The 18,661-nt window shown below is 47.8% G+C and overlaps 3 protein-coding genes across 3 annotated transcripts; 2 read left to right on the top strand and 1 right to left on the bottom strand.

Moving 5' to 3' along the window:
- Positions 1-542: 542 nt before the first annotated feature.
- LOC6595948 (pupal cuticle protein Edg-78E) lies at positions 543-1,001 on the bottom strand. The gene is made up of 2 exons (XM_002021040.1): positions 990-1,001; positions 543-920 (listed from the first exon to the last, which is right to left on the bottom strand). Exons 1-2 carry the CDS (start codon positions 999-1,001, stop codon positions 543-545), a joined length of 390 nt encoding a protein of 129 aa, XP_002021076.1.
- A 4,621-nt stretch (positions 1,002-5,622) lies between these two features.
- LOC6595949 (pupal cuticle protein Edg-78E) lies at positions 5,623-6,252 on the top strand. Its single transcript, XM_026989833.1, has 2 exons — positions 5,623-5,634; positions 5,701-6,252. The coding sequence occupies exons 1-2, from the start codon at positions 5,623-5,625 to the stop codon at positions 6,250-6,252; spliced, it is 564 nt and encodes a 187-aa protein (XP_026845634.1).
- Positions 6,253-7,669: 1,417 nt separating this feature from the next.
- On the top strand, positions 7,670-8,145 carry LOC6595950 (pupal cuticle protein Edg-78E). The gene is made up of 2 exons (XM_002021042.1): positions 7,670-7,681; positions 7,774-8,145. The coding sequence occupies exons 1-2, from the start codon at positions 7,670-7,672 to the stop codon at positions 8,143-8,145; spliced, it is 384 nt and encodes a 127-aa protein (XP_002021078.1).
- The last annotated feature ends 10,516 nt before the right edge of the window (positions 8,146-18,661 follow it).

Here is an 18,661-nt window from a genome sequence, read left to right as displayed (position 1 = left end):
AAAATGCTTCGACTCTGATGTAATAATGAAAGCAATGGCTCAGGCGGCAGAGTCTGTAGTTTTCAGTTTCACTTTGCCATTGAGGCAACATAGTCCAGGCGTTTCTGCTGCAAGCTATAGGAATGCCCACAAAGAACGATTATTGCGCAGCATACTCCATTGAGCAATCGTACTGATTCAAATTCGGCGTCTCTGTATATCGATATATCGTGCCACAGTCAACTCTGGTTGACTGATTTGATGCTATTTTTTCAAATTTCAGCTAATTTGTAAGCCTATTTTTTAATTTTGACAACGACCTTGTACATTTTGTACATTTTGTACATTACAAGGAACAGTCGAGTCGAGTAGAGTCTGTTAAATGTGGTATGAACGTCTAGATATTAGATATTTTAGGATATAAAATGGTTAATGATTACCATATGGAAGTGTTTGCTATCTCAAGCGATATTTATTTTCAAATGTCCTAAACCTAACTCGAATAACGTACATACAACATTTCCTCGCTGGCACTCTCCACGCCAGTCGAGATTGGACTTCACTTAGAAGCGTCCCTGGCCCTGACGCTGCTCCTGGTGGGGATGCGTGCGAATGTATTCGAGGGACTTCAGGATGGCAGCGGGGATTGGGGGAGGCGTGGGGAGATGGGCACCGACGGGGTGGTAGCCGTTCTCATCGGCCGTGTAGGTCAGCTGGACCAGCTGGCCGTCGGGGGCGTAGTATGCGGAGGAGCCGCTGGCATAGTATCCGCCAACTCCCGACTCCTGGCCGGCAATGCCGTTGGAGGTCTGGTACTGGTAGTTGTAGCTGCCGTCCTCCTTCAGGTCGCTCTTGTACTCCCGGGTCTCGGCAGCCGCGTCGTAGGCGTCTGGACGTGCTTGGGCGCAGGCAAGGGCCAGAGTGGCAACGATTAGGATGAGCTGGTAGCAAGAGAGGTGGTTAGGATGGCGATGGCCTCTGACGCTCCTCCACTTTGGAGCTCCACTTACGAATTTGTTCATTTTGGATGTGGTGGGACTGAACTGGCTGACTGGCTGACTTGTTGTCACTTGGAACTCGCAACGAGAATGAATGGGACTGAATTGGTCTGGCGGCGCATTTATAGCGTTTTGGCACGCCAATGATTTCGGGCCTGGCAACGCACCTCAAAGCTGGCACTCGGCGACCTACGGCAACAACAACTTTTATAATTTTCAGCATTGAACATGAACTGCCCTCCCAGCCATACCCCGACCCGGACCCAGACCCAGACCAAGAGCCAGACCAAGAGCCAGAGCCAGGTCCGACTCTTCTCTTCCGTCGCTACATATCTTTTTGGTGATTGGTTTTTGGCAGAGCGCTCATAAATTTCGGTGCTTCCTTTGGTTTCAGCTGCTGTCGACTTTTCGCCGGTTAATCAATTCCGAGTTCTGTGGTTGCGGCTGTGTAGGGGATAACATTTCATTAGCACCTTCCCGAACTGAATAGTTGGCTTTTGTGGGGCACTTAGCACAATTTATAGCGGAGTTGGCCAAATATTGCATTTCGATTTCGTTCGATTTAAAATGCTTTCGTGCGCGAGCAGACAAATTGTTTAAAAGTGGAGAGGAGATTGGTTTAGGTTTAGTCCTTGAACAAATGTCCCAGCTGTCTAGGTTCAGGGACCGGTCATTTATTAATGTAGCAGGGAAACCCGCAAGACCTTTCTCTAAAATCATATGCGAAACTTTATAATAAATCGTTTGGCGAATCGGAAGAATCGATTAAGAATCTCACATGGTAGGTCAACGCATTCATTTATTACAAAATCATCCGTGGCACCCCAAAACTGAAAAGGGAAGGCGCCACGAAGAAGAAGCGCAACCAAAGGTCCCCTCAGCCATAACCTGCCTCGCCGCAACCTCAACTTTGCAGCAGACGAACGACCTTGCCACGGCCGACATTGGAGCACTGGCTGATGATGTCCGAAACTAAGGCATTTTACGAGGCGAGGGGAGCGGGCAAGTTTGTATTAAGTTTTGATAGGAAAACTCGAGATGTGGCACCGTTGGCGTGCCTCACGTGACTCGCATGGCTCACGTAGCTCAGGATGTATGGAGTTTCTGACTACACTCAAAAATAGGACGAATAACTAGTGAATGTAAATATAAACTAGGAAGGTTCCATCTCTATGCTATGGCCTCTAAGAATCCTACCTTATCCTGCATTTAAATTATAAAAATGCTAGTTTCCACAGAGGTTCGAATGACCATCAACGTGATCCTTTCGTTGATTGCAGTCATAATAATAATAATTATACATAGATGTCCTTTTTTATTGTTCATACAAAATGGATTAAAATTTAAGTTCCTAATACATTAAAATATGTGATTTTCTCTATTCAAGGTTAATCCTAATCTTATTACTTGGCAACATATCATCACTCCATTAAACTCTTTTGTTTTCTTTCTTCGAACTTGTATCTGAAGTTCAGAGTGTTGTGGAATGAATGATCCAATTTTCAACCTTTTTTCGTTAAGCTCTCGTCAAAGCTCCTGTTGAGGCACTTCCGTTGGACGGTGGCTGCCGTGTGTATGCCAGCCTTTCCATCACTAAGTAATGCGCCCAAAAGGCAGACACAAAATCATCGACAGCAACAAGAGAAGAGCGCATGCTGTTTCGCTTATAAGATTTGTGTTCGCATTTTATAAATACATGGGTTGGTTGGCAACAGGCTGGGACCCATACCCAGATTGGAGCTGGGACTGAAAATGGAACTGGCACTGGCACTGGGACATGGCCTGAAGGAAAGTGAATGTGCTGGCAGCATCGGCATCGACATCAGCAGCATCAGCAGCAGGAGCATCGGAATTATCTGCTTTTTTCTGCTCTCTGTTTTGTTGGCCTTTTCGGTGTTACTTTTGGCTTTGTGCTCGAAACCGGCTGTGCGGCAATTCGGTTTTTTTTTGTTGGTCGCCCGGCACAATTGTCCGGTGCCTGCCGCTTGGGCGGCTTTAAATGAAAGCAAAAGTTGTTACGTTTCGATGGCATTTCCTTGCGCCTTAAGCCGCTTCCGCTGTACTTAGTAAACCGCCCGCCTCTGCCTCTGGCACTGGCACTGGCACTGCCACTGCCCCTGCCTCACGACCTTCCTCGTCCCATCCGCCTCCTGCATCCATTAGGGCATCAATCCATCTTCACGCGCATTAACCTGGACAAGGGACAAGCGAAAAGAGTACTTGCTGAAGAGTGCGTTGAAGAGGAAGAGGCGAGCCGAGCCGACCCTTTGGACGGGACGTCCAGGCTCCTCACGCTCACCTGCTCCACATTAATTGACCCACATTCGGTGGCAGCGACAATTGCCGTCCAGTCCGGTTCAGTCCCGCTGAAGCTGAAGGTCACCCAGGCGTACCAACAGAGCAGATACCTTCAGATATCCGCCTTCAGGTCTTTGTATGTATTATACGACCACGCGCAGACAGGCTTCACTGTCGCCAGAGATTCGGGCAGGTCAGCGATTGCCATTTGAATTTTAGTTACTGCTCTACATTCGCATTCGCTCAACTAAGACATTTGGCAAATTTAATTAATTAAAATATTGTCAACATCTCGCCCTTTTTCCGCAGACGTAAAAGTGGATTTCCCTTTGCAGACCGCGTCTGCAGACTCGTTGGCCACGTTTATGGTCTATTTATGGAGCTCCATTCATTAGTTAGTCATCTCGTCTCGTCTCGTGTTCCCATACACAGGCAGCTCCCGATGTAATCGTCTCAGATCTCAACCAGAGAGCGTTGGGCTTGGGCTTGGCGGTGGCGTTGGCGTTGGCGTTGGGCGTGGAAGGTCGGTCCCTTGGGGGGTTTTATTGATAGACGACGAAACAAAGTCAACGACTTTCGAAAATCTTTCGGCCACGACCTTCGATTGATAGAGACGAAATGTGTGTTCACTAATTGTTTGTACCAGTAGTTGCAACTTTCATTTCGATTCAGTTCGGTTCGGTTTGTCTGTCCGTCCGGGGATTTTAGCCAGCCGCACTTGCAGGCCCAATTTAAATTAGCACAGGGCTTTATTGAATAACTCAATTACTTCGACTCCATCATTTAATTTATGTATGTACAGCGTCGCACACGTGCATTCATTTCTGGTTTGGCCAATCTTCGCAGCTGATGGATTTTTAATCCAAACTTGATTCAATTTGCATGTTTCAAGTCCGTCCCGCCCTCCAATCGGGGCTATCTCCACTGTTTCAGATCTTTGGCCATTCATTTGCGATGGCATGGTAATACTAATTGATTTGACTCGTGGGCAATGCAATAAAAGCTTTGAACAATTCAAAGCAGCTTCGAGCAAATTATGTTTTATGGGCGCCTCATTCGGATTTGCATTTATTGCTGGCCGATCGAATAGCACTGCGACGAGACATTCATTCAAAGTCTCTAAAAGGAATAGGAATCTAGTTAAGAGAGGCACTAAAATTGATTTCTTATGTGGAAATAATGATTGGCATTTAGTCTAGAAGTGTTTTTGTCATTATCCTTGCATCGTCGAATATAAATTAAAGTCAGTTTGCAATTGAATTAATTTATCGAATTGATTCAGTTGCGATTCGAAACTCGCTTGCAGAATGCCCGAAATAGAAATCCTTCGGCAGACATCACGGCAGATTTGTATCCATGACCTACATATCCCAATCCAAAGATGGCAGAATTAGCATGGCATTTTCCTCGAACTGAAACTGAAATTGAAATGAGCTTTGTCTGTGGGCATACCTGTTCAATGAACTCGAATTTGAGGGAAGTGAAGCGGCGGTCGGTTGGAAATTAGCAACAATTTGCTCGAGGGTAGATGTTCCATCAGACATTTCACGCCTCTCGCACCCACCCACATCCACTCGCATAGTCCATAGGGAGGGAGTCCATATCTCATTATTGCAGCCACTTATCTCGATCCGCTCCTATTGTGCCACGCTCTATAGCATAATAAATGTTTGGGAACCTCGGAACACATTACGGAGTTCGTAAATGCGAAGCGAGTGGCTCATCCCGCAGCTCGTGTTACATGTATGGGGTATATGTATGCCAGAAACATATACAGATACCGATGCAGAAGCAGATATACAGCGTAGTTATTCATAGATAATTAATGAATTAACTCAAACACTTAATTACTCAAGTGCCGGCAGCGGAGAGCAGTCGAAAGAGTTTCTTGAACCGCAGTGGACCAGCAGTGGACCAGCAGTGGACGGGTCATCCGGACAGGTCAGAGTTGTTGGTTTCGTTTTCACTCAGCGAGGCATTCATGAAAATCAAAATGGAAATGGTGGCTGATTGCCTTTGCCCAGCCACCTAGAGCCGATCCGAGCAGAGATAATTGGCGTTGCAACCGTTGCTGGCTCTCGGCTAAAAACTCCAAAAGTGAACAGAGTGTATAGCTGGCTCTGAGATGTGTTGATGGAACCCCATCATCATCATCATATCATCTCTAATGGTTGCACACACTCACTTTCCTCACTTTCCTCACTTTCGTGGCAGATAAAATCGGATTTACCATTTCCAGGCTATATAAGCGGCAGGTCGAGGGCACCGAGGCATCAAACATAGCTTAGCTCTTAGGGTTAAAACAACAATAAACCATAAACCAAATCTCAACCTAAGCCAGGCGAAAATGTCGAAGATCGTAAGTCAAGAGAATATCCTTCATCCTCCGGAGTACACTTAACCCATCATCATTTTGCTCTGGCAGCACGTTGTCGTTCTTGTTGCTGCAGCATCCGTCCTGATGGCCGGAGTGCGAGTGCTGGCCCTCCCCTCGGACTCGGCCGATGCCCACGCCGAGATCCGCAGCTTTGTCAACGAGCTGAAGCAGGAGGATGGCAGCTACAACTACCAGTTCGAGACGACCAACGGCATTGCCCAGCAGGAGCAGGGAGTGGGCGGCTACTACGCCTCGGGCTCCTCTCAGTACTACAGCCCCGAGGGCCAGCTCATCCAGCTGACCTATACGGCCGACGAGAATGGCTTTCAGCCGCAGGGCGAGCACCTGCCCACGCCACCACCCATCCCGGAGGCCATTCTCAAGTCGCTGGAGTGGATCCGCAACCACCCAGAGGAGAACGAGGAGTACGAGCACCACGACCAACACGACCAACACGGTCACGGCCATGGTCATGGCGCCGAGCAGGGCAAACAGTATCTGCAGCAGGGACAGTCGCAACAGCTGCCAGTGGGCTCTCTGCTAGCTCCGGCCTCAGCGCCGGCAGCAGCTTCTGGTCTTCCCTACGAGAGGAAGATTTAAGTTATTCTCGCCCCCAGCTCGGGCCCAGCCCTGTGCTCCCATTCATCTTGTCCATCGGTTGGCTCTAAAGTGTGTGTGTGTGTGTGTGTGTGCGAGATGTCATGTCATGTCTGTTTGCATAGTCAAAGCATCCAGCAAACAGCACCAGCATCCAGCAAACAGTACCAGCATCCAATACCAACACCAATACCAGCACCATCACCAGCACCAGAAAGAACATCAGCTGAACTACATCCTCGAAGCACATTCACTCCACACACACACACAAATTGTATATATGTTTACGTAGTATAGACCCCACATACATCCACATCCACATCCACATCCACATGAACATGAACATCAACATGCTGCTGGGCCGCTCGCCTGCGTGTCCGTGTCTGTGTCCGTGTCCGTGTCCGTTGTCGGCTCGGCTGACGTTGACATTTATTGCCAGAGATAATAATAATGTAATAAAAGAAAAATACAATTTAATATTGTTGTTTATACTATGAATGCCTCTGCTCCAGCTCCGGCTCCGGCTCCAGCTTCAGCTCCAGACCCAGCATATGGCCGGGCCTTGAGCGACCAGTTCCCTTCGGGTCCCAGCTGCCAGCCAGCCAGCATGCATCTCGGTTCGAGTGTCTCTCTGCTGAGGTTTCCCTTTAAACAAAATGTTGGGGAAATTCAATTTAAAGTTCATAAAGGCGCGCTTTTCTTTTTTACTGCCATTGCATACTCGTATCTGTATTATGCAAATTATCGATGGCGCTTCGCGTCTCAGACTCGGACTTGGACTCGGACTCGGATGAGAAATGTTGCAACTTTAAATTCGAGTATTATTGTTGTGTTGATTAAATTAACAAATTGTTGCTATTGCTGTTGGTGTCTCCGCTTGTTGTCGCTGATATCGATACGGATTGTTGTGTTTTTTCGGGCGTTCCATTTGATTTTGATGCATTGAGGTTGTTTCATCAGCTCCATCTTAGCTTTTCAGGGTATGCAAGGTATGCACACTTTATCAGAAGTCAAGACACACAGGATTCCAACTGGGATTCATTTACAATAGAAAACTAAGAGCCAGAAGCTAGAAGCCCTCCCTGAGGAGGAGACAACTCTGTAATTTTGTCTATGATAAACAACCAATGTTGTTGAATTGGTAGATTCATTTGATATACCAATCTTAAAACGTTGAAAGAGTGTGCAGCATTCACAATACCTTTTCGCGCCACTTCCATTAATGGCTCGAAGCGTGTGGCCAAAAGCTGTTTGATCGCCGAAATATGGGTCAGTCTGCAGCTCGGCTTATTTAAATACTCGGAGTCTGCAGTGCCGACCGACGCTTTGTGGAGAGCTTTGTCTATCTGAGCAGTATAAATAGTAAATGGACGGTCGAGTGGCACAGTAGTAACCTCAGATTCCCCAGCCCAGCCACATCATGTACAAGCTCGTAAGTGGATAACAGAGTCTGGCTCCGCCACCGCCTCCCCTCCGACTAGCGAACGATTTAATTGACTTCCTTGCTTCCTTCCCTTCCGACAGCTGCTCCTTGCCGCACTTTTGGGATGCGCCCTGGCCGCCCCCATCAACGATGATACCATTACGAAGTTCCTGTCCAACGCGGATACGGACGGATCGTACGGCTACAGTGTAGAGCAGGCCAGTGGCATTGCCTTTGGCGAGCAGGGCCAGGGCGGCATTGGAGCCCGCGGCTCCTACTCCTACATCTCGCCCGAGGGTATTCCCGTCCAGGTTACCTATGAGGCCGACGAGAATGGCTTCCGCCCGCAGTCGGAGCTGCTGCCCACCCCTCCACCCATCCCAGAAGCCATCCTGCAGTCCATCCGCTACATTCAGGAGCACCCCACGCCCGAGGAGCTCGCCGATCGCGCTGTGCGTGCCCAGCAGATCTAGATCTGGTCTCCCCTCGTAGTCTTAAGTTTGCCTAAGTGTCACCCGGATAACGTATTCCCCACATGTCCCACATGTCCCACATTCCATCAAAGTAAACGAGCGTAAGCTGCCCCCCCGATAAGCATCAGCTGGTGTTAATTTCCATGATTTGCCCAATCCAATTCGCGCCAAGGCGAAACCTAATTAGTGCGCTTATAAAGGCCTAAGCCAGCAGCAGCCGAAATCGCTCGGTCCGGACTCCGAACTCCGGAGACAAAGCCCAGCACTGTGCGGCTTGAGCCCGAATATTGAATATTTAATATGAGCACTATTTTGGATGAGTGCGCGCCAGAGCCAGCGTCCGGATACAATGGAGCCAAGCACAATGGTACAGTGGTTCGAATTTCTTGAGCTTGAACATGTTTTTAGTTCAAATCGATCAGAGCAGTGGGATTGCAGGAGAGCTTCAGTACGACAGCCAATGGAGTTAGAATTTTCGAGATAAATATGCATAAAATGGAACAGCCCTTATGGACTAACATCCAACTCCGACTCCGACTCCGACAAGCATCTTCGCAATCAATCTTCTTCTGCCCGTGTCGGAAATAAACCAACATTCATGTTTACAGCGGATGAGCCGAGATTTCCGCCACTCTGTGCTCAGCTGTGTCGCTGTCTCCGCTCTTCCTCGCATATTAGCGGCCCAAAGACACACAATTTTCGGAGGCGGAAAGTCAAACGAAAGTACCCATAGAATACGAGTATTCCCAAACGCATGCCCTGCCAAATTGAAGACCTCGAATCACAGACTGGTGGCAGTGTGCAAAGGGAGCAGAGATGGTAGCGTGGCTGGCTTCTCATTAACATTTGACATGAGGCACGTTAATTTTTGCTTCGACTGCGATTTCATCGCCGGGAATTCGATGAGTGCCTGCCTGTCGCTGGAAATGGAAATTCATTAAGACACTTGGAGGCACACACTCGGCAGAAGACCCTGACAGAGACCTCCCATACGACACGCACATAGCTCCATTGAAGCGAGCGTGGATTTGGGGCAACACAGGACGTAGACTGCTACGAGTCCCCATATCCCCATATCAATTAGGCACGCTCCTCGCCGGATATGAGTAGTTAATTAAAAGGATTGGGGAGGCACGGAGCGGTAACGTAACGAGCAATGTACAAGGTGCTATAAAATTCGACTTACTGAAATTAAGATACGCGTGTAGATACTTATTTCAGCACGATTTTTGGCTTTTATATCGGTCCCTTCACTGCCAGCATTTATGTAAATTTTCAGGGCACAGAACACCTCGTTCTCCCGTGAGGGCTGTGGTTCCGCCCGTGACAGTGGATCCGTGTGGCCACTGCGGTCGCCACTTAACACAGGTGTTTTAGGCTCCGGGTTGCTGACGACAACACAAAGCTGCTGCTGTGTAATCAAAAACTTTTATTCATAATTTTCATTTACATTTTGTTTAAAATCTAATTATAAATGCGCTGTAAGAATGTGGCTCCTCTTTTGTAGACCCTTTGGGCAGGAGTATTATGATTTTTAAGTGATGTTTGCAGCGGCAATTTAGGGCCCACAAGCAGTGTATTCCAGACTTGCATTTAAAAGCTGTCATCTGTGAAAACCAATAGTGTCCCAATTTTGTGCATTATTTAATAACGAATCAGCTGGAATCCACACAACGGCCGCACAACAGCCACGCAACAACTACAAAGCCTTTCAAGAACATGGCCTGATAGCCCTGTGCCCTTCCCGGGGATATGGCCCATATATAACAGCATCAAATAAATGGGGCAATAACCCTAAGCTCAGTAACCGTGCAATTTATTTTTATAGAGCGTATAAACTATGCACAAAATTAGCTTCTGCGCTCGTCGTTTATTTGCCCATAACTCAACCAACTGTAGCGCATTCGGCTCCCTGTGTGGCTCCAGTTCCCCAATCCCGAGTCCCCGAGTTCCCGAGCTCCCGAGTCCTGACTCCCGACTCCCCACACCCAGGATAGACAGATAGAACTACCCTTTTGTGGCCATTTCAATGTAAATACATTTATGGAGTGTTCGGGCTACCTTTCTATTTGCCGGGAGTGGGAAAGGGATTGGGAAAGGGAGCGGGAGCGGGAGCAGGGGTGGGTCCAACAGCCACATGTCCATACTTAAGCAGCCCCGAACAACGGCGAACAAAGTGGAAAAATTACTTTGTTTGCGGGCCTCGGAACATGGTCACGGCATGTGTCACGTAGCTGCCAAAATATGCGAGCTAGTGCTCGAAAATGACACGGAGCGGATCCTGAGTGGCCCCGCCCCAGCTCCAGCCCCAGACCCAAACCCAGACCCAGACCCAGACCCAGACCCAGTCCCGAACAAGTGGCACTATCCGGAAGAGACGAGCATTTCAATTAAGACAAACTGAGAACGAGCACTGGCCGAGTGCTGGAACCGTTTTATTAATAATGGTTCCCTGGAAATTAAATATCTTTAAAAATACTTCTGGGCCTCCCCCGCCCCCAACGACTTTAATGGCCGCTCCGCTCCGCTCCGTCCGGCTCACTTTTCATTCAATGTGCAATTTTTTTCGCACTCCGCTTTCCAAAGAAAAAGAAAAACGAAAAGAAGTGGATGGAAAAAGCGTTCACTGGCTGTATTAATAACAATAGTTCCGGCCATTTGCGATAGTCAGTCGGATAGTCGGATGGTGTGTCGGTCCGACGTGGCGATCGGAGTAACCGGAGAAGGAGGAGGGGCAGTGCACAGTCGACAAAATGAAAAATTATTTCAAACAATAATTGCAAAGGAAAACTTTTGGACAAACACAAAGAGTGGGATATCTGGCCAGCGGTGGATTTCAGGATTTCAAGGAAACGGTATAGGGCATGGGGCATGGGGCATGGGGCATGGGGCGTGCCAATGCCCAACAACTACACTGAACAGACAAACGAAACCAATTTATTTCCAAGTAAAAATCAATAGTCAAGACGAAAGGCGAAAGACGGAAGAGGGGACACCAAGGGGTGCAGGGGGGCCAACTAGCGTAAAAAACGTCAAATTCAAGAGTGGCGACAAAAAGCTGTGTGCAAGAGTGTTGGCCCATTCCCATCAACATGTGAACGTGAACGTGAAGATGCCACCACGTTTCGTGGGTTTGCCGGACACACTCCTGTCCACTTCTCAATAGTATTCACTCCCCGTGCAGTTCCATCCGTATCGGGTCTTCCGGGTTTCCGAAATCCGTTTTCGTTAACAACTGCGCCAAGTAGCGTCCAACAATAACGATCCACCCGCCATCCAGCGAAAGGGCAGCAACGAAGGGAGCTTAATGGTAAAATATGCATTTGACATGCGATGAAATACTCGTACAATAAAAGCCATTGCCCATTGCCCATTGCCCATTGCCTAGCCCTGCCTCTGCCCCTTCCCCTGCCCCTGTTCTTGTCCCTGTCCCAACCTCAAGACCGACCTCAACCCTCATCCTTCCGCTGTTTCCAAGGGGTTGGTTTTCCGTGGTCATTTGTTTAAAGTTCCAATTAATTGGGCCACATTTGTCGGGGGCACTCGGGCGGATACTTGATAAGCGAGAAATATTTCTCATATCAATTATGACAATTTGATTGCGGTCTGGTCTGCCTTACTTTTCTGTAATTTCAGTCATTTTATACCATTCAAATGTGGCTTTAATTGAAAAGTAATTACTTTCAAAGCTAGGAAAGAAGTTCTAAAAATAAATTAAGATATATGTATGTAAGTACGAGTATACACTTACATGAATTATGATTCTTAGAAACACATCGTCGCTGTAATTTCGATTTCATTAATATATTATTAGACCTGCTCCTAGAAAACGCCAACGCCAACGCATTAGGCTCTGTGTCTGTTGGCTAACAGCTACATATACACTCTGTTAGTTAACAGACCCAAACCTCTCTCAGGACTCCGTTTAATGGAATCACTTCTGGCTCGGCTCCTCAGTTGTTGGCTGCTGTTCGTGGCGCTACATTCCGGTCGCTCCCGACTCCTCTCCGGCTTCACAGCCGACTCCGGACTGCCTCGATTCCGTACGTAAATATTTGTTTGGTGAAACTCGTATCCTTACACCCAGGACTCACAGAAACTACGTTTAAAAGTTCACACACAAATTGCATTATTTTCGCGCTGCGATATATTGGCGCGTTTTTTACTTCGCTTTTTCTCTGCATTCTTTCTTCGATGAAAATGGAACAAAAGCGTAATATATACGACTACGGGTACGGGTGCGGGTGCGGGTATGGGAATATGGCGAAAAAAGTTTAGTACGATTGTTGTTGATGTGAATTTTGCATAAGGACCTGCCATGGAGTTGGAGTGAGCCACGGCACCCAGGAGACAGGGAACATGCTGGGGGAACTGTAACTGAAACTGGGAGCTGGGAGCTGGGAACTGGCAACTGGAAACGGGGGCCGTATCCATTCATATCCATATGTACGAGTACTGACTCGTACACACGTGGCTCTGGCTCTGGCTGTGGCTGTGGCAGTGGCAGTGGCAGGCGATACGCTTGCTGGTTTACTTTTTAAAATTTCCATTAAAAACCACTGGGTTACTTACGAGTATGAGTACTCTGCCGACCCGTCGGCGTGTGTGTTCGTGGATCAAGCAACTTGTGATTCTTAAGACCTGGCTAAGTCGATTGCCTGAGGCTTTGTGGTTCCTGGGTACTACCTGGAAATTAGTTGAAAGCACTCTGATTTACAGCAAATTTAAGTGTATTAAGGCATTAGGCCGGGGCTCCGCTCGAGGCGCCCCATCCTTCCATTCATGTGGGCAAAATGTAATTTTCTTAGCACTTTTGTTCACGCCCGACGACACATGTTGTGGTTCACACACTAACAGGCGCCCACAACACACACAAAAACACACACTGACACTGAGTGTCTCTCAACCCCACAAAGACACTGATACAGTGCCTCCCGGCAGCATTTACATACTCGCCTAAACATAAGCATAAGCGCAACTTAGCTTGCCAAACTTTTCTGTTCAACTTTCGGTTGCCGCAAGCCATGTTTCGGCAAAGTGGCGTCGACTGGGAGTCGACTGGCTGATGCCTCGTGCTGCACACTCGTCCAACAGTTGGGAAAACAACGCCAACCGGACACCAATCGATTATGCTTTGCCATACCCTGCAGCGTATTTAAATGCTCCAAGTCTCAGGGCTCGGGACTCGGGACTCGAGACTCGACACTCGAGCTGGAAAGTAGCTGCCAGAAATAATGCTTATGGTACCATCTACGTCCACAAATCGTTTGGTTGTCACGCTCTGGTGGACTGCTGGCGAAATTTAATCGATAGCCATACGTTAATAGTTGGTCTGTGCGACATATGTGAATATTTGATGGGCTACTGCTCCTGGCCGCCAGGGGTCTGCCAATCATTTCACGCTTGATTGGGGCCCGGGCCTTCGGGCTTCTTCTCTCGATCCCGCTACTGTTCCTCCTGATGTTGTATAAGGGATTTGGCTGCCAAGTCAGACATTAAGTCCCTCCCAAAGCCCTTGCTGAACCAGAATTGCTGGCAATTCGTCTAAATCAGGGGAAGCTGCTAGGCCCAACCAGCTCCAACGTGGGGCAGCTGTGGTTGTGGCTTCAATTAATTAAAACAAATTGTGTTTGGCCCCGGGTTTAGCTCCAGCTCCAGCTACAGGTCCAGCGGCGACTCTGGCATTGGCCTGGCTGATGATGCCCGGCTCTTAGTACGAGTATACACGTTCATTCTTTTTTCAATTAATTGTTATTTCATTAGCTTTCATTACTCGCAGAGTTGCGCTTCCCACGCAGTCTTCTCTGCCCTGCTATTAATGAAGTGGGCCGTCTGTCCCTCTCCCTCCCCCTGCATTCACCTGTTCAGAAAGGGGAAAACGAACCTGCGTTATAATTTTCACTTTTATTGGCTTTTAATGAATACGAAATTGCCGGGGATTATGAATACACTTGCCCATTATCTGTTGCAGGGCCATTAATAGGATTACAAAACGTTTTACGAGCATTACATGGGTCGGTCTAGGCCTGTCCCCGTCCCTGTCCTGGGCCCTGGGCTCTGGGCTCTGGGCTGCGGCTAGGACTGGGACACCCATATGGTCTTGGTTCCATCAAGTGAATGTGCAAGCGGATCGCTTTGGTGTGGCATTGTCATCTCTCAACAGAGAGAGAGAGGAACTGCAGCTTTGTGCCGGTCTCCTATTCAGGACGCGTTTCATTGACTTGTCAAGTGATGCTATCAAGTCGGGCTTGTGCTTGTGGTCGTTACTCTGTACGAGTACAAGTATTCCCCTGTTTATGTGCTCGCACGGTTGTTGATTCACTTGTCTACTCTGCTCGACAATTGAATGCCCCTCTCTGTGACTGTTGTCCTGTGAACATCTCTGTCTGTCAGTCAGTCTTTCTGTGTGGGTCCATTCAACACTTTATCCAGAACACCACAATCGCATTCATTGACTGACTTGCAATACGAGATGTCGTGCCTCAGGCTCCACCTCCACCTCCAGCTCCAGCGCGACAACACACGTCACTAGATGGGTCTCCAGGTATTCCATTTCCACTTCCATTTCTATTTCAGCCAGGCCAACACTCGGCTGGTTATTGCTTACTTATTGGAAGCAAATCCGATTCACCAAGTATGCGGCAGAAGCTGAGATAAGCTCGTTCTCGTTCTCGGTCTCAGTCTCCGCCTGCCCAGCGAAGCGTGCCTTCCGAGCCAGTTAGCTGACAATACCAGAGATGCCTCCGCACATTCTGCAGATACTTTGACCCCGACTCTGCACTAATTATACATACATATGTACTTTGTGCAGGGGAGGAGATGTTGTTCAAATTAAGAATTATTCTGTATTAAATATGTATTAGTTCATTCTTCTGCCATCGGAATTCTTAAATTATATTAAAAATAACTTTATTTATTGCGAGTACTTGGAAAAATTTCATAAAATGTCAACTTCCGGGTCAGGAAAATTCCTAAAATCTCTCATAATTTCTCAGCTGTGGGCGATTTTAAAACGAAGAAGCTGCCCACGGCATTTTCAATAAGTTTGGACACTCTGGACTCGTTCTTTCTGCTTGCACTTAATAAAGTTTTCGAGGACATATGTACCTAAAATGTGATTTAAATAATGCATGCACTATCAATCTATGATAACACTTTTCGTCCTTTGTCCACGGTCTTTTTCGATTTCGAGGGTATGTACATATCGTGATTATGGAACGTTTTCTCTCATCCGAGCACATGCTGATGAGCACACCCTTAGCCTAATCTCTCTTTAGGCAGTTAACTTTTAATTTCCTCACCTGAGCGGAAGAGGCACTTGCCGCACAGCGGGGGACTCCCACAACTCACAGCCCGCACTCACGCTCAATCGTGAATGGTGAACCGTGAATCAGGACGACAGGCCGCAGAGGACATGCCACAGACCACAGACAACAGTTGGCAGATAGGGGCAGATACATGGCCGGGGGGCAGGGCCCGTTGCGGCAGTTAAGCCCGGCTTGGGGCGGAGGCCATTAACCATTCAGGACAGAGACTGGCGCTGCTTTATTCTCATACTCGTAATTGCCGTGGGTCTTAGCCGCGATCTTGATGGAGCATCGTCCAGGAGGGCAGGACTCTTAATTCGATGCGATGCGGGGCGGGGCGGTGCGTTGCGGTGCGGGAAGCAAGACAGCAAGAGCGCAACGACCTAATCAGTCTCCCCCACTCGATAAATGACTTGATGAACATGCTGAAATGATTACAAAGTCAACAGCTTATTTGCCATGCCAAAGACATTTCAAAATTCCTCCGACTTCGGCATTTGAATCAAAGTGTGTTGAGAGTACGCACGATTTCTTAATTATGTGTACACACGAGTGGGTGAGTGAGTGAGTGAGTGAGCGGGCAAGTGTGTGAATGAGTGTATGAGCTGAGAGTGGGTTGTTGACACTCGAGTTGGATGAAGTATAAAGTATCCTGCGATGTGGGAAAGGGAACCCAACCACTCGCTTGTTGCTGGCGCAAACTTTTCATTATATTTATGATACAGCTTGACTTTTGTTTTGTTTGTTTAACTTCTTGTCAACCTACATAGTCAACCCATTCCACCCATTGCCCCCTAGAGTCCCCAACAGAAACACTCTCTGGCGCTGTTAGGTCGCTGTTAGGGAGTGCTCACTGCGCAGGCCTCAGGAGTTCGAGTGCTCCAAGAGCTGCGACTGGCAGAGGTTCAGATAAACATTCGTCGGCTCCCGAGCTGGACGGTTGGGCGGCACGCGATCCAATTCAGAAACGGGAAACAGAACCAATTTGCCATCCATCTATTCATTCATAAAGCGTGTTCTTTTACGCGAATCACACTACGCGGCACGCTGTTGTCCTAGAGGACAACGACACTCTGCTGTCTCGTGCTTTTGCTATTTTTTTTCGTGTCCTGGTGTCCTGGTGTCCATGTGCTCGTGCGACTGTGACTTGTGTGACTTCCCAGCCATTGCCAGCAACGTACTCAGAGGAAGTGCTCGCACCACAAAGCAAAGCGATAAAGGAACACATCATAATTGCAAAGGACAACCAATTTCGTTGATGTCCTTTCAGGTGAGCCCGAATTTGTCCAGCCCATGTATCTCGGAAACCTCACCCTCCCAACCAAACCAATGAAGGAGAGTAGGGCATTGTTATCGGGGCGCTATTAGTTTGTGTGATTTCTTCTAATGCAATTTGGGGACTGTTTTATTTTATTTCGTTTTATTTGATTTTATGGCTATGGCTGTTGTGTATTTGATTTGCAGCCGGCTTGGCAGGTTTTCCCCGCCTTCGGACACCTGCGGGCCTGGGCCAGATATTTGCCTTCAAGACTGTGGTAGTCCAACTGTCCGACTGTCCGACTGTCCGACCCCATAAAAGACTTCTGGGATTGGGCTACACTACCTCTCCATCGCTCCGAGCAGTCCGAATACTTTATGGTCCACCACTCGAGTGCATAACTGTTCCGGCTTTTGTCTTTCACTCATCCCCTGCATCCCCTGGCTGCTCTTTTATAGTTGGTACTTGAATTTTAAACGGCTGTCATGTGTCTTGCTGATGTTGCAGCTCTTATTGCTTTTGCTTTTGCTGTTCCTGCTGTTGTTCCAGTTGCTGTTGCTCTTCCTGTGCCTGATGTATGCTAAGTAATGCCCCGAGCTGCTGCCAAGTTACTCGTAAATCTTTGCTGATTAAGTTGTTGCTCGGCAAACGGTGGAGGGACGGGGGGACGGGGGACCGGGGGACGTTTAAAATTTAACATGCACAGCAGAAATATTTATACGAAAGCAAACAGAACCCACATGCAGAGCATTTCACATGCTTTGCATATTGCTTATCTAAATTGTTTTCATTTTTGGAAACACACTCTCCTGCCACCAAATAAGCGAGAAAAGCCAGTCGGGCCATTAAGCAGAACACTCCAACTCTCACACGCACACGGCACGAGGCCCAGGAGCAGGCACAGGCAGAAGCACAGGTCCTGGCATTTTGATGTACATCCTAGGCAATTTTTCAATGTCATTTGACGTCAGCCAACATCTGACATTAGCCATTAATAAATTAGAGAGCGAGAGGCTCGTGCAGGAGCATGAGGATCCCCTGAAGAAGCCGCTGCTCTAAACGTATCGCAGTCTGCTAATTGAGTGGTAAATGCTTTGAAGGATGCTTTGAAGTCGAAGAACGGCCCCAGGCAGACCGTGCTCGTGCCCCTGCCCAAGTCCCAACCCATCTCATCTCAGAAATCACAAATGCCACCGCCACCGCATCACGCAAATCCAAATTAGAAGAAATGTTGGTGCCTTAGATCGAGAAAACATCAACAGCTGCGCCCACGCCCGAAAGTAATTTGAGGAGCTGGCTCAACCTTTTACTCGGAGGCAAGCCTTCACTTCCGTCGCAGCCTTTTGCCGCCTTTCACACATCTTTTAGCACTTTGGCCAAACTTTGGAGCAGCTTTATAAATACAGACCCATACACATTCTTTATGTTTGCGCTATGTATGTGTTTTCGTGCCTTGTTTTCCTACAAATCTTTTCAACAATTCAAAAATGTTTACTGGAACGAATTTATGGGCTGCCTTTTGACAGGCCCTCACCCAATGCTCCACAGCTGTCCCAGTTCCTCTACTCTCCTTGGACTCGCCTTGGACCTTTCCTGTGAACCCTGAAGAGGGCATACGTACCGCTCTAAGCAGCTATAAAGCTGGCATATCGAAGGGATTTTCACAATCACATTAAAGACAAATCGTAGAAAGATAAATGCTGGAGTATTTTAATGGCCTCAGCTGATTTTGATATGGGGTTTTCACGATAGCCTGGAAAAGGGAATAGATCCATGTGCTTCCGTACTGACTCTTTAAGGGCTATAACTTTGATTGGATATTGGACATTGATTCAAAGTAGAACCCCTTATCCCACTCCTCAAGCTGTTCATTACATACTGAAAAACGATTAAATCAAAAAATCAGAGTATAGATACATCACCTTGATTCTCCAACCATTCCTTCTCAAAT

The sequence above is a fragment of the Drosophila persimilis genome, unplaced genomic scaffold (genome assembly GCF_003286085.1).
Source record: "Drosophila persimilis strain 14011-0111.01,24,50 unplaced genomic scaffold, DperRS2 tig00000431-arrow-pilon, whole genome shotgun sequence".
In the NCBI taxonomy this organism is placed as follows: Eukaryota; Metazoa; Arthropoda; class Insecta; order Diptera; family Drosophilidae; genus Drosophila; species Drosophila persimilis.
The sequence above is the reverse complement of the archived record's forward strand: the minus strand, read 5'-3'. Positions and strand labels throughout refer to the sequence as shown.